Raw genomic sequence first — 14,832 nt, 5'->3', positions numbered from 1 at the left:
CTCTGCAACAAGAGAAGCCACTGCAACGAGAAGGATATGCAACTAGAGAGCAGCCACCACTCACCATCGGAACTAGAGAAAAAGTCCATGCAGCAACAAAGACCCAGAACAGCCAAATAAGTAAATATTTTTTAAAAAAACTCCAAAGCTCAAAAACAATCTTACTAAGTTAGGTGTTTAATTGTTCAAACTATTTTACTGTTGGTTAGACCCTAAAAAATTGTCATATCCACTCCCTTGTCTCCAAAGTGTCTCACCATAGGATATTTAGCAGTGTTACTCTAATTGTGAAGATACCAAGTGCCTTATGTGAACCTAGTATGGGAAATTTCATTCTGCATCTGTTTGTAAGAGGGTCAGGTTGAAACCAGAATACTCTCTTGCAAGGATTAGCGAAGAGATGAAATATTGACCAGATTTCCCCCTAGCTACAATTATATTTATTTTCTGTTTTAGAAATTGGAGTCTAAGCTGAAGGACAGAAGAGAGTAGGAAAATGTACCGGCTTCCCAGGTTATCAGCTTTTATCCACTATGCCAACCAACTAGAATCCTGGCTTCACTGTATATCTTTCTACCCAGTGGGGCAGTGGAGGAACAACTCCCAAAGATGACCACATCTTGTCCTGAACCTGTGAATGTATTACCTTACAAGGCAGAGGGACATTACAAATGTGATTAAATGAAAGATCTTGAGAAGGGGAGATTATCTAAGATTATTCAAGAGGGTCCAAGAAAATATAAGGATCCCTTATAAGTGAAGGAAGGGGCAAGAAAGAGTCAGGGAAGGAGAAATGACTAATGGTCACATGGCAGAGGGCAGATAGCGAAAGAGAGATCTTTGAAGATGCTACAATGCTAGCATTAAAGACTGAAGAGGTGACCACAAGCCAAGGAATGCAGGAGGTAGGCCACTAGAACCCAGAAAAGGCAAGGAATGGAATTTTCCCCCCAAAGCCCCCAGAAGGAATGTAACTCTTCAGCCCAATTTAGAATGCTGAACTCCAGAACTGGAAGATGATGTATTTATGCTGTTTTAAGCCACTGTATTTGGGATAATTTGTCACAGTAGCAATAGGAAATAAATATACCATGATTCAACAATATTAATTTTAAATATAAAATATCAAAGAATAGTGGAGTGAATTGCCATGACTTTCTTCAGGGGATCTTCCCAACCCAGGGATTGAACCCAACCCAAGTCTCCTGCCCTGCAGGTGGATTCTTTACCTGTATCCATATAACTTATCTTATTCTATTTTATTTATTTATTTATTTTGGCTGCACTGGTGCAGTTTGTGGGATCTTAGTTCCCTGACCAGGGATTGAATCTGTGCCCTTGGCAGTGAAAGCATGGACTCCTAACCCCTGGACGGCCAGGGAATCCCCTATCCATCTGCTAAATAATTAAATCTCGGGTACAGGGTTTCTCTGGAGAAGGCAATGGCACCCCACTCAAGTACTCTTGCCTGGTAGATCCCATGGACAGAGAAGCCTGGTGGGCTGCAGTCCGTGGGGTCGCAAGGAGTCAGACACCACTGAGCGACTTAGCAGCAGCAGCAGCAGCAGCAGAGTTTCTCTGCCATGATGACAAGAATATATAGCAAATTTAGTTAATTAATTAAGAGCTCTCATTTAGTCCTTCATGTGAAACAACACGTTAAAAAAAAAAAAGAGGCCGTTGTCCTACCATGTGGTAGTATCTCATTTTAGCTTGTTTCCTTAAAGTTTCTCTGGAGTAACAGCGCATTTTCATTTTGCACTGTAACGACTCTACGTTAGGGATTCGCAGTCTTGACCCTACTGACATTTTAGACTAGACAGGCCTTTGTCGGGAGAGACCTTCCTGTGCATCCCCGACTTCTACCCTCTAGGTGCCGGCAGTGCTAGATGTCCCCCAGCTGTGGCAACCAAAATGCCATCAGACATTGCCAAATACCCCCAGGGGGGCACGGTCGACACTGGTGAAAATCACTACTTAGGTAACGCATTATTTGGGGATACACACCCCACAAGTACCCACTAGAATATTCACAAGAACATTTGGTTATGCTATTAGGAAACAGGGCTTCCCAGGTGGGGCTAGTGGTAAAGAACCCACCTGCCAATACAAAGGACATAAGAGAGGCGGGTTCGATCCCTGAATCAGGAAGATCCCCTGGAGGAGGGCATGGCAACCCACTCCAGTAGGCTTGCCTGGAGAATCCCATGGACAGAGGAGCCTGGCGGGCTACAGTCCATATAGTTGCTAGGAGTTGGACACGACTGAAGCGACTTAGCACACGCTAGGAAATGATCAGAAAGACAAAGGCTGCTGTGTCTTTGAAATCCATGTTTGTAACTAAAGGAGATGGAGAACCTCAACAAGGCAGTCTCTCTCGGACTCTACTGGTTTTCTTCTTGCCCCACCAGGATCTTCTCATCCTCTTTGCTGCCTCTCCCTCACCTCTACATGCTGGAACATCCCAGGGCTCAAGTTATCCACTCAGAGGTCTTCTGTATTGACACACACCCTAGGTCATCACATTCGCTCTTAAGCCCCCAGATGTATCTACACACTGATTCACAGCAAATATATGTCCCCGGCCATGAATTCTCTACTGAACTAGAACAGCTAGTCAACAACTTCAACTAACTGTCCAATAGGGTGAGCATCTCAAAAATAAACACATTCAGCTCCTGTTTCCCCACTCAAACCTTCTCCTTCCACTTTCCCAGCTCAGTAAATGGCAGCGCCTCTGATACTCAATTTCTCACATCCTCTATCAAATCCACTATCCTCTCACTGGCTCCATATCCAGAATCCATAGGAATCCAATCCTTCTTTGCCACCAGCACGATCAGCTCTGTCTGGGATTAGAATCAGTGCCTCCTAACCGGCCTCTTTTTCTGTCTTCTCATCCTGCAGTCTCTTCTCAACTCAACAGCCAGAGTGTTGCTCTGAAAATGTCAGACAAATCACATCATTCCACTAAATCCCATCCAGAGGGAAAATGAAAATGCCACGAGTTGTATATGATCTAATCTTTCTGATTTCGCTTCCCACACTCCTCCACCTCTCCATCACTCTAGTCACACTGACTTCCTCACAATTCCTTGAGCAAAGCAAGTAGCTTCTTATCCCTCTGCATAGAAAGGCCCCAACCAGAGATGTGCCCAAAGCTGTGTGTTAGTCACTAGTCATGGTTCTCCATGGAACAAAACCAACAGGACAGACAGACACAGATCTCAGTATCTACTTACATCTATCTAGACAAAAAAAAAAGATTTATTGTAAGTTATTGGCTCACGTGAGTACGAAGACAGAGAAGTTCCACAATATGCCATCTGCAAGCTGGAGACCCAGGAAAGCCGGTGGTATAAATTTCCAGTCCGAGTCCAAAGGCCTGAGAACAGGAATTCTGATGATGTAAGTCAGCCCAAGCGCAGGAGAAGACTGACGTCTCACCTCAAGCAGTCAGGCAGAGAGAGCCAATCCAAACTTCCCCCACCTTTGTGTTCCATTCAGGCCCTCAGTAGGCGGAATGATGCCTGCCCACATTGGGAAGGCTGTCTGCTTTACCCAGTCCGTCAATTCAAATACTAATCTCTCCAGGAAATACCTTCACAGATGCACCCAGAAATAATGTTTAACCCGATAACTGGGCATCCCATAGCCCAGTCAAGATGACACATACCATTAACCCTCACAGTTCATTCCTCACTTACTCCAGGTCTCTGTCCAAATATCACCCTGGAGAGACCTCTCCTGTTCACTCTATCTAAAACAGAATTGCTCATCTCAGGATCCCTGGCCTTGTTTTCCTTCATAACATGACTAACTGACAGAATACGGATTTTAACATTTGTATCTTTCTGTTTCCACCCACTAGATTGTGGCTTCACTGAGTGAAGGTATCCTTAGCTCTCTACCCTCTGCTATATTGCCAGCACTAGGCTATAGACCAGGATATACAGAATGAGATAGATATATATTCATATGTATCTATCTCAGAAAGATATATATATATATATAGATGTGTGTGTGTGTGTCACACACACACACACACACACACACACACACACACACACACACTTCAGGATATACATGCCAGGATAGCCTAGCAAGTAGCAAATATATTTTAAAAGCAATATAGGGTTGCACTCTGTTAGGCTTCCCTGGTAGCTCAGATGGTCAAGAATCCACCTGCAATGCAGGAGATCCAGGTTCAATCCCTGGGTCAGGAAGATCCCTTGGGAAAGTGCATGACTCAGGATATACATGCCAGGAGAGCCTAGTAGGTAGCAAATATATTATAAAAGCAATATATGACCGCACTCCACTGAACTTCAAAATTGGAAAACAGTATAAAATACTTCCACAGCCACATCCAAATTGCTTTGAAAGTCACTCAATTGTGTCCGACCTGCTTAGAAGTACTCTTCATTTCCAATCTAAAATAAAAGTAAGTATTGACTGTATTTTTCAGTGTTTTCAAGATCTAGCAAAATCTTTTTTTATTAAAATGAACAAAGAGTGCCCTCTACTGTGCTATACAGATGCATGCATCTCTGAAGGGATTTTTGGCTTTTTAAAAAATTATTTATTATTGGCTGTGCTGGATCTTCATTGCTCTGCGTGTTTCTCCAGTTGTGGCTACCAGGGGCTTCTCCTGACAGGCTCCAGGGGCACAGACTTCAGTAGTTGTGGTATATTGGACTTGGCTGGTCTACGACATGTGGAACTTTCCTGGACCAGGGATTGAACCTGTCCCCTGCACTGTCAGGCAGATTTTTATCTGCTATACCACCAGAGAAGTCCTGAAGGTATCTTTTTTTTCTTAATTTTTGCTTTAGTCAGGGAGAACACTGTTTGAAGAGGTTTACAAAGAGATAATTTTCATCTTTGATGCTATTAGTATTTCTAGAGTAAACAGAAAGTAAATCTTACGCTGCTGGGGTGTAGATTTTTCTTTAATGGCTATTTACCACCTCACACTGGATTTGAGGCAAGAGTAGGACATAAACAGAGTTTTTTAAGTCAGGGATGTTTTGCCAGTTATCAGATACCGTGTAGGCTAAACAGCTACAGTTTTTGCTGCTTCTTGCATCTGAATGAATATAAGAAGTCTCCCTGGATAACGAAGCCAGAAGAGAACTGTAGTGATTTGCAGAAGGCTCTAGTAGGTATTTATCCTGGCTGCATATTATATTCACCTGGGAGCAGTTAAAACTATTAACACCCAGATCACTTTCAGCAGCAATACTCAAGTCTTCCTTGCCAGTCTGTGAGCCTTTTAGTTCTTTCTCTTGCCACGCTGAAGTGGTTTTCCGCTGGGGGCAATTTGGCTTCTCTCTCCCCCCAAGGATATTTGTAATGTCTGGAGACAGTTTTAATTAGTACACTGGCAGAAGGAGGAGGAGAGGAAGGGGTTACTGGTATCTGTTAAGCAGAAGCCAGTGATGCTACCAGTCATCCTGTAACACCCAAGCTCCCAGAGCAAGAATTATCAAAATGTCCATAGTGTCAAGACTGAGAAACCCTGCCTTCTCAGCCTGGGTAGGAGCTCCAGAAATGGAAACGAAACTTCTGGATTTCATACCAGTCTTAGTGGGAAAACACTTGGTCTTCTGCTCTTAAATATGATGTTGCTTGGTGGTGCTCAGTCATGTCCTACTGTGTGACTCTGCGTACTACAGACCCATCAGGCTCCTCTATGGGATTTCCCAGGCAAGAATCCTGGCATGGGCTGCCATTTCCTTCTCCAGAGGATATTCCCAACCCAGGGATCAAACCCACATCTCCTACATTTGCAGGCAGATTTTCTAGTGCTGAGCCTTCTGTACATATGATGTTAGCTATAATTTTTTTTTTTTTTATAGATTCCCTTTTTCACATCAAGGAACTTCCATTCTATGCCTGGTTTGCCCAGTTTTCATTATCAGTGATTGCTGAATTTTATCAACTACTTTTCTGCACCTATCCAGATATTCATATGATTTTTTTCTTTTTAGTCTGGTAATATGGAGATTAATTTTTAAATGTTAAAATAGGTTCCTGGGATAAAACCCATTCAATGTAGATTCAACGTGATACATTTTAAAGACTTTTACATCTATGTATGGAGGAATGCTGGCATATAGCATTCCTTTCTTATAATTCTTTGTTTAGCTTTGATATTAGGGTAGTACTGGCCTCATAAATGGGTCAGAAAATGTTCTCTCATCTTCTATTGTTGTGAACAGTTTGTACAGAATTGGTATAACTGTGTTTTCAAATGTTTGATAGAAGTCACCAGGGAAGCCCAATGAGACCTAGGCCTTTTTCTGCCAGAGGCATTGAACTATGAATTCAATTTCTTTAGTAAGTGTGTGTGCTGCTACTGCCCCCTGGTGGATCAACGTAAAGAATCTGCACAGCAATGCAGGAGACTCAGGTTCGACCCCTGATCTGGGAAGATCCCCGGAAGAAGAAAAGGGCAACTGACTCCAGTATTCTTGTCTGGGAAATCCCATGGACATAGCGGACTGGCGGGCTATAGTCCATGGGGTCACAAAGAGTAGGATACAACTCAGCGACTGAACAACAATAATGTGTTGCTACTTAAGTTCTGTTTCTTCCTGAGTTAACTTAGTTTCTGTCTTCCAAAGAATTTGCCCATTTCATCACTGTCAGATTTATAAGCATAAAATTATGTTTCTTATTTTCTTTTCCGTGTCCATAGATTCTGTGCTGTAACCCCTCTTTTATTCCTGATATTAGTATATATAAATATAAATTTATATTTTCCCCCACTTTCTAATAGTCTGCATTGTTTTCTTCTGTTTCCTTTAGATTTAATTCACTCAGTTTAAGGTGGAAGCTTACATCATTGAGGCCTATTTATCTAATATTAGCATTTAGTGCTATAAATTTCCTTTTAAACCCAGAGTTAGCTGTATCCCACACATTTTAATAGGCTGTATTTCAATTTTCATTGAGATAAAAATAATTTGTTTCCCTTGTTATTTTTTCATTTATCTGAACATTTGCAGATTAGAAAGATATCTGCCTGTTATTTCTATTTTAATTCCATTGTAATTAGAGAACACAGTTTGTATGACTTCAATACTTAACATTTGTTAAAATTTGTTGTATGATCCAGAATATTTTCTCTCTTGGCAAATAATTTAAGTGCCCTTAAAAACCAGTTATGTGTACTGCCAGTGTTGGTGGGGGCTTCCCTGGTGGCTCAGATGGTAAAGAATCCACCTGCAATGCAGGAGACTTGGGTTCAATCCCTGGATTGGGAAGATCTCCCGGAGGAAAGCCTGGCAACCTACTCCAGTGTTCTTGCCTGGAGAATCCCCATGGACAAAGGAGCCTAGCAGGCTCCAGTCCATAGGGTTGCAAAGAGTTGGACACAACTGAGCGACTAAGCACTTTATTGGTGAAGTGGTCACTACACATCAATTAGGTTAAAGTGGCTAGGAAAGCTGTTCAAATCTCTAGGTTCTTACTGATTTTCTTATTCTATCAGTTCTTGAGAGATTATCTCCCCATTACAATGGAATTCCATGTTTTAGTCTATTATTTTCAGTTTCATTTTCACATTAAAATTTTTGGACCATATGGATTTATCCAGGCATACACAATAAAATGTGGATCCAACCTTTTCTTTTTCTTCTTTTATCACTAAAGTATTTCATTATTAATATTTTAGGTAGTACAATAAGGATGGTATTTAGGAGAGACTGTTTTAGAAAATATACAAAATACATAGCATACTTTTAAAGTATCTAACATGTATTTAAAACTAAAAAGGGAGAAATCACAATGGGAAAAAAATCTAAAAATAGAGGAAGAAAAAATATTTTGAAAATACAGTTTTTAAACTTCAAGATGTGCTTCCTTATATGCAATGAACACTACTATTCTTTTCTTTCTTTTGACTAGAATTTCATCTCTCTGAGTAATGTATCCAGCACAGAAACTATTTTGAAGCCAATTCTAGGACATTCTTGAAAAACAAACAAACAATGCTCAGACACAAAACAATAGTTCACTTTACATAGGTTCTTTGTTTCCTGGTCTTTTGTTCAAAGTTAATGCCATGATCTGATTGCTTATTTGAAATTTCTGAGCAAGCTACTTCAGAAGTAGTCAATAAGAAATACTTATTTCTGGCTAGTACTTGACTTTCCTGGATTCACTAATGTTCTTTCCGGTCACAAATTTCACACAAAGACCAGCTTGCTATATTTTTTGAAGCAAAGAAAGGTCTGTAAAGCATTAGCTGAGAGCTAAATTTGTTACAGTTTTTCAACCCAAAAATCTTTGAGGAAAATCAGAGACAATAAAGCAATCTAACCTTTCATATTAAACATTAATAAGCAATCGCTTCATTCTAGAAAAATAGAAAATATATCATGTAACTTTTTTTTTATTAATTCGGCTGTATGAAATTGCATTTCAAATCCAAAAGACTAATTTCCATATGTGTTTACGTGTAATTGGAGTTTTAAGGCTGCACAATGTCACAGAACGACGGCCCTGCTATAATCCACCAAATGTTCTTTTTAGAAGTAGACTGGTTCCCCTGCCCTAGGATGACTTCACACGTGTTGCAGGCGTTTCTCCCAGCCACATCAGTTTTGGGTGTGAAATGCAAAAAGGAATTCCCTAGCTCACCTTTTTCAGGTAATTTTTACAAATCCTCTTTATCCCCGCCAGCAGCCCTTCAATTTGACTATACCGCAGGACTGATGATACCGCAGCTGATTTTGCTGGTAATTTCTGTGACCGCCCCAGGGTTTTGTCCTTCCCTCAGGGCTTGCGACGATGACCCACCTGCCTCCTCAGGAATTGCCATCCCTGCCTCCGAGTGCTTGCGTTTGCGATTTGGAAAGTCATGTTTTCACAGTGCAGGCTTAAACAGTTGGGTCTGTTAAGGGGAATGTTTTGTAGTCCAGTGGTGACCGGAGAGAACCCCGAGGAATCTCCCCGCTTTTTTAGGCTTCAGACCCACCGTTTAGGGAAAGCTCCCACCTCCGGAAGCAAACCAAGATCTAAGCCTGTAAATGCCTCACAGGTTACGAAATCCAAACCTAAGGACAGCCAATCACAATCAACTAGGCTCCAAGCTGTAGCCAATCAGCAGTCATTTCCTTGCTTTCTTGCCACCTTTTCTCCATGAAAATCTCTCCCCACTGCTCGGTTTGGCACTGATGGATCCAAGAAGGTTTTTGCGCAAAAAATATTCTTAAAATGGTTAGTACCCTTCTATTTATCTTTTAACAGGGCCTGGGTTTCATTTGCACTATGATATTTAACTCTGTAACGATGGAAAAGTTTAATTCTAACTACTTAATGAGTATTTAAAAATTAAATTCATATTTATTTATATATAAAAGTATTTTAACCTTAAAGTTGACCGTGTAATTAACTCACACATCACACTTGAATAAAATGTCACAACATGTCACCGTTTTAAAGATACGTATTTTAATGATAAAAGACAGTATTAGTGAAGCCTTTTTGTATATATCTTTTGTGACGTTAAACATGTACTGTCAAATATATAGATGTATATAAAAGTGGTTAAGAATATAAATCATTTTGTCAAGAAAGAGCTGTGCTTTCAAAGCCTTCTTAAAAGGCCATAAAGGCAAAGTTTCTCTTAGGAAATGACGCTTAGGAGTTAATAGTATCACAGTTACATCAGCTAAAGAAGGAAAATAACAAACTTTTAAAACCATCTTAACAGAAATCTTACTGCAAATAGGTGATTCTTTTCAACACAACACATAGAAAGAAGAATAATCTCAAAGGCAGGTATAAACTTTCTTCCACGGTGTATTAAAAGTAGGAGTTTGGCTAATGGCTCCGGAATTGTAAAAGTTGCTGACAAACTCCCCTAGACTGTGTAGTTTTTCCTCTTTAAAAAGTCATATAAAAAGATACGTCAGCATCCAGCAGAGCTAATATTGGTCCATAAGAAAAGTTATAAAAATATTAACATAAGAAAATTCCAGTTTAAAAGAAATTTCAAACCAATTCTAAGCATGGAAAAATAGCCATATGGCTGAGGTTAATTTTATAAAGTCAAACAAGCTCCTCCTCCCCCCTAAAACAGCAATGGGACAGCTGCCCCATTATATTTGTTTTTTTCCTACAAAAATCAGTTTACCACCTGCTGGAATCCCAGCCCAGGAACCAGCCTGTGAAAGTAGGTGGCTCATGACCCTGTTTTATGATGACAATTGGCGTCCTCTTGTCTCTTCCAGAAGGATCAGTCTCAAGGTATAATTTGGCTAAAAAGAGGTTAAAAAACAAATTCGGTTAGTTTCAACTAAAGTAAAATAACTAAAGAATGAAAAGCCTTCCAATAAAAGTAGTAAATTTTCATGGGCCCAAAGTAGCCAATGCTACTCCATTTGAACAATTCCTTATTATTTTCTCACATCTGGAATGTGCATGTCTCATTATTGCCTGAAAAAAATTCCAAACTTTATGGAATTATCCTTACAGCATAATTATTGTTTACTTTGCAATAATGAAAAAAAAAAAAAAAAGCACTGCCTGAAAGAACAGCATTCCTCAAAAGGAATTTATAAAAATCTAGATTATCAGAGTTATGGAACTTTTACTATTTCCATAATTTAAAAAAATGAATTTAAAAGTCTCCAAATAAATTGATATAATTATATCCTAAACTAGATAACAAAATATAATTTTCTTGTTCCTATTCTGAAATTCTTCAGTTTTAAAAAAATTCCATTACTCTTTAGTTCTGAAGGTGAAAGCTAAGATTCTTCTGATTCTTCTCAATTTTGATATATGGTTTTGGAGGATGTGGTGCAAAGAGAAATCAGGATCTTAACAACTGTTCAGAATTATGTCCTAATTGCCTACAGGATCCAGCTTACCAGACTTCAAAGATTCTGCTTTCTCAACTTCATTGGCATCTTTTCCGATCCAAATAAAAATCTGCAAAATGAAGTAATAATAATACTGATAATTTTGGGAGTATAGAGGCAGTGTGAGCCTTATTCAATGTGCTTCTCATACCATCTCCCTTAATCTTCACAACAGCCCCAAAGTCAGGCATGTGGAGATGCAGGTGCAGAGAAGTTCCGTCGCTTAGGCTAATGTCTACACTTATTAAGAGGGACTTCCCTGGTGGCTCAGACGGTAAAGTGTGTGCCTACAATGTGAGAGGCCCGGGTTCAGTCCCTGGGTCGGGAAGATCCTCTGGAGAAGGAAATAGCAACCCACTCCAGTACTCTTGCCTGGAAAATCCCATGGACAGAGGAGCCTGGTAGGCTACAATCTATGGGGTCGCAAAGAGTCGGACACGACTGAGCGGCTAAACTTTCACTTCAAACTTTCACACTTATTAAGAGATGCCTGAATTTGTATCCAGCCAGTTTGACTCCAGATAGCACATTCTGGTATTTTATGTTTATATAGTATTTTTCTAGTTTATAAAGTGAGCCTTCCTGAAAATAACATACTGGCTGGTTTTTTTGCACACACGCTCCTGGGGTGTGTAAAGCAGGCATTATTCCCATATTATTATCCTGAGGGAGCCACATGTAGCTTGTTCATGGGCAATCCACACTCCCTTTAGGAACCCCTAACTTAAACCTAGTCTTCTCCTATGTTATGGTATCGGTCACACTTTGGTAAAAGCACTATGTGTGTGTGAGCTTAGTCGCTCAGTCGTGTCCCACTCTTTGCAACACCATGGACTAGAGCTTGCCAGACTCTTCTGTCCGTGGGGATTCTCCAGGCAAGAATACTGGAGTGGGTTGCCATGCCCTCCTCCAGGTGATCTTCCCAACCCAGGTTCAAACCCACATCTCCCATGTTGCAGGCAGATTCTTTACTGTCTGAGCCACCAGGAAAGCCCAAATATTGTTTAGTATTTAAATACTGATTCTTTAAAACCTGATATAAACTCTGCATGCATCCTTCTTATCAAATGTAGGTTGTGTACTTCAATGATGAAAAATTCTCCTCAATTCCCTTATATTTAAATCACTTTAAGATCACTTGTTGGCAGAGAAATTTTGGTCAAGTTGGTTTTGATTATATTCTAATTCGTACTGAAAGTGCCAGAATATTTGCCTGCAGGCACAGAACAAACTATGACAGCACAGCTGAGTAAATAAATAGTTTAAAAAAAAGTGAAGGGGAGTGCAGGAAATATTCTAAAGCATCCTTGATTATGCAAGCAACAGAGCTGACTACAAATGGAAAAGATTAAATTCTTCTGAATAACAAAACTTTCTTATTTTGTAATTCTTAAATACACAAAGGTGTTTTATTGACATGAGGTTTTACATTTCATATCTAGAAGTGGTCCATTCACTTAGGGAGAATCTATGACCAGATCCCAAAGTCAAATATGCTAATTCAAGACCAAGAAGCTAAAGTATAATATAACTGAATGATTTAGTGAGTAAGAGCAGACCTAAGGATAACAAATCTCTGTGGTTGACTAAAGACTAGGCCTAATTCAGGGACGTGCTTTATATTTGTTCTATATTTATGTAGCTCCTAACATATTTAATTTTCCTTGTCACTATTCTTAATTTGCTGCTCTTTAGTTGATAAATCATGTCTGACTCTTTTGCGAACCCATAAGACTGTAGCCCTCCAGACTCCTCTGTCCATGTGATTTTCCAGGCAAGAATACCAGCGTGGGTTGCCATTTCCTTCTCTAGGGGATCTTCCCAACTCAGGGATCAAACCTGTGTCTTCTGCATTGTCAGGCAGATTCTTTACCAATGAACCGCCAAAGAAGCCATTATTAGTTTACATAGAGGTTAAAAGAAAACGACTCTCAGGTATGATTTCCCTGGTGGCTCGGACAATACAGAATCTGTACAAAGAATCAGACGTGACTGAGCAACTAACACATAACACATCGAAGTGACATACAAAATCACCATTAATTTGCTACAAATAAAGATATATATATTAACAGTAACGTATTTTAGTGTGTAGATTCAAAAGTATTCTGTTTGTTTCTTCTCCAGGGGAGAGGTCTCCTATGACTTCTTGTCAGACTTCAAGAGAAATTCTGAATATTTCAGTCTCCCTGAGGCATTGCAACCCACTAATGCGTTTATTACTTAAATGTCTGAATAAATAAGGAACAAATGGATCTCACAAATAAATGAAAAACAGTTTTTTGTTGTTGTTTGTTTGTTGTTTTCACCTAAAACTAGACAGCCAAAGATGGATAGCCATGGAATTATTTCCAGCTTAAGAAAACAACTTGCCATATGCATTAGTTTTATTTTTGCCAAACTGTGGAAAGTTTCTTATAAACATAGCCTAAATCCATGGGTCTATTTATTATTAAACTTGCCATTTCTCAAAGAAGGTTGTATCAGCTCCCAACTATAAGCACACTCTCTCGCTATGAACAAAATACAGTTTTACCTGTTCCCAAGCATCTAACAGCATGACATCATCTTCTGCTAAATCATCCTGAGTGAATTCTCCTGGAACCTCTTCAATCTGAAATAAAAATAAAAAAGCTTTATAACCCAACAGTCAAGCAGTGATTTTTCTAATATAAAGGATACAAATGCTTTGTATTATCTGGAGCATAGGGAAAAAAAAGTTTGTTAGTCATTTTTTACCTTCCCTTTGGGCAATAAAGACTTCAATAATTGTTTATCTATTTAATCATGTATCACAAACTGAGGCTATCTTATTTAGGGAGGAGAGTACTTAACATGAAGATTGCACATGGCTTTAGAGAGGCCGTGCACAAGCAACACAGCCGTAGTTTCCTCTACTTTCAGATCCTAGTGACCAGTTGCTCCACAGGTTTCTGTTGCCTTCCTAGTTCCTAAAGACATTTAAGTTTATGATGCAGGTATTAAATCTTCTTTCATTTTGTAGGTAGGTCAAGATTATTTTAATAAAATCAACAGGTCTGGTCATGTTTAAAAATCAATCCTTTTCAATAAAATATTATAACAATATTCCATAAGCAAAGTGTCATTATTTTTATTTTAAATGGGTTAAATTGTGCTCTCCAGAGCTAACATTAAAGGGTAATGGGCTAGTTTAACAACCCAATACCAGCAGGCATTCATTAAAGTTCAAATTTTTGAAAGAATTCTGGCTGAGACTCCCCCTAATCATTAGGGAGGTGGTGATAGATTGGATTAGGGTTTGCAGTTCTTCACGTCTCCCCTCTGCGGGTGATTCTGCAGGTGAAGCTGACTGTGGCCTTGGCCGAGTCACATTAGCCAACGGTACTCAGCAGGGCCTCCTGTGCTCCGGGGCTCTGTCCACGGATAAACAGGCATGAACCTAACCTGCGGCCCCTTGAGCATGACAATACCTGTTTGTTGTAACCTGATGGTATTCTGAGATTGCTACACAAAAAACAAACACTAGCCATTTACAGAGGGCAAGAAATGTGTTTATGTTGGTCTTTTAATGGACCGGAACCTGGTGGTCTGAAGAGTAAGAGAGAGAAAGAGGCTGACATCCCCTGGTTTACGCGGAAAGCCAATAGAGCCCTGTTCTTAAGGCTCGCGCTGATGCACGTAGGCATCAGGCACCCTCTCGAGTGGGTGAAGGCACAGTGCGCCTTCTCGAGAGGGTCTTAGAAGCCCGGGCAAGAAAGTGAGCTCAGCGGGCCTCCACACTCCAAGGAATTAGTCAGAAATAGAGAGACAGAGAAAAAGAGAAGGAATAGAAAGCAAGAAAGACACTGGGACCAAAGCTCTGATGGAGCAAAGGTGTTTTAATCAACATGGCTTGGGCATATATACAGTAGTTATTCTCAGCAAAGATAAAGATTAAAATTCCAGACTTACAAAACAGAAGATGATCCCTATT

At 39.8% G+C, this 14,832-nt stretch overlaps 1 protein-coding gene across 1 annotated transcript in view; it reads right to left on the bottom strand.

Moving 5' to 3' along the window:
• Window positions 1-9,439: 9,439 nt before the first annotated feature.
• The window catches only part of SCIN (scinderin), an 81,291-nt gene continuing 75,898 nt past the window's right edge, over window positions 9,440-14,832 (bottom strand). Inside the window, exons 14-16 of the mRNA XM_061164991.1 lie at window positions 13,414-13,491; window positions 10,887-10,947; window positions 9,440-10,271 (exon numbers count right to left, since the gene is read on the bottom strand). Of these exons, the coding sequence (XP_061020974.1) occupies window positions 10,144-10,271; window positions 10,887-10,947; window positions 13,414-13,491 (267 nt within the window). The 3' untranslated portion in view covers window positions 9,440-10,143. The remainder of the gene's footprint in view (window positions 10,272-10,886; window positions 10,948-13,413; window positions 13,492-14,832) is intronic.

The sequence above is a fragment of the Dama dama genome, chromosome 18, assembly GCF_033118175.1.
Source record: "Dama dama isolate Ldn47 chromosome 18, ASM3311817v1, whole genome shotgun sequence".
In the NCBI taxonomy this organism is placed as follows: Eukaryota; Metazoa; Chordata; class Mammalia; order Artiodactyla; family Cervidae; genus Dama; species Dama dama.
The sequence above is the reverse complement of the archived record's forward strand: the minus strand, read 5'-3'. Positions and strand labels throughout refer to the sequence as shown.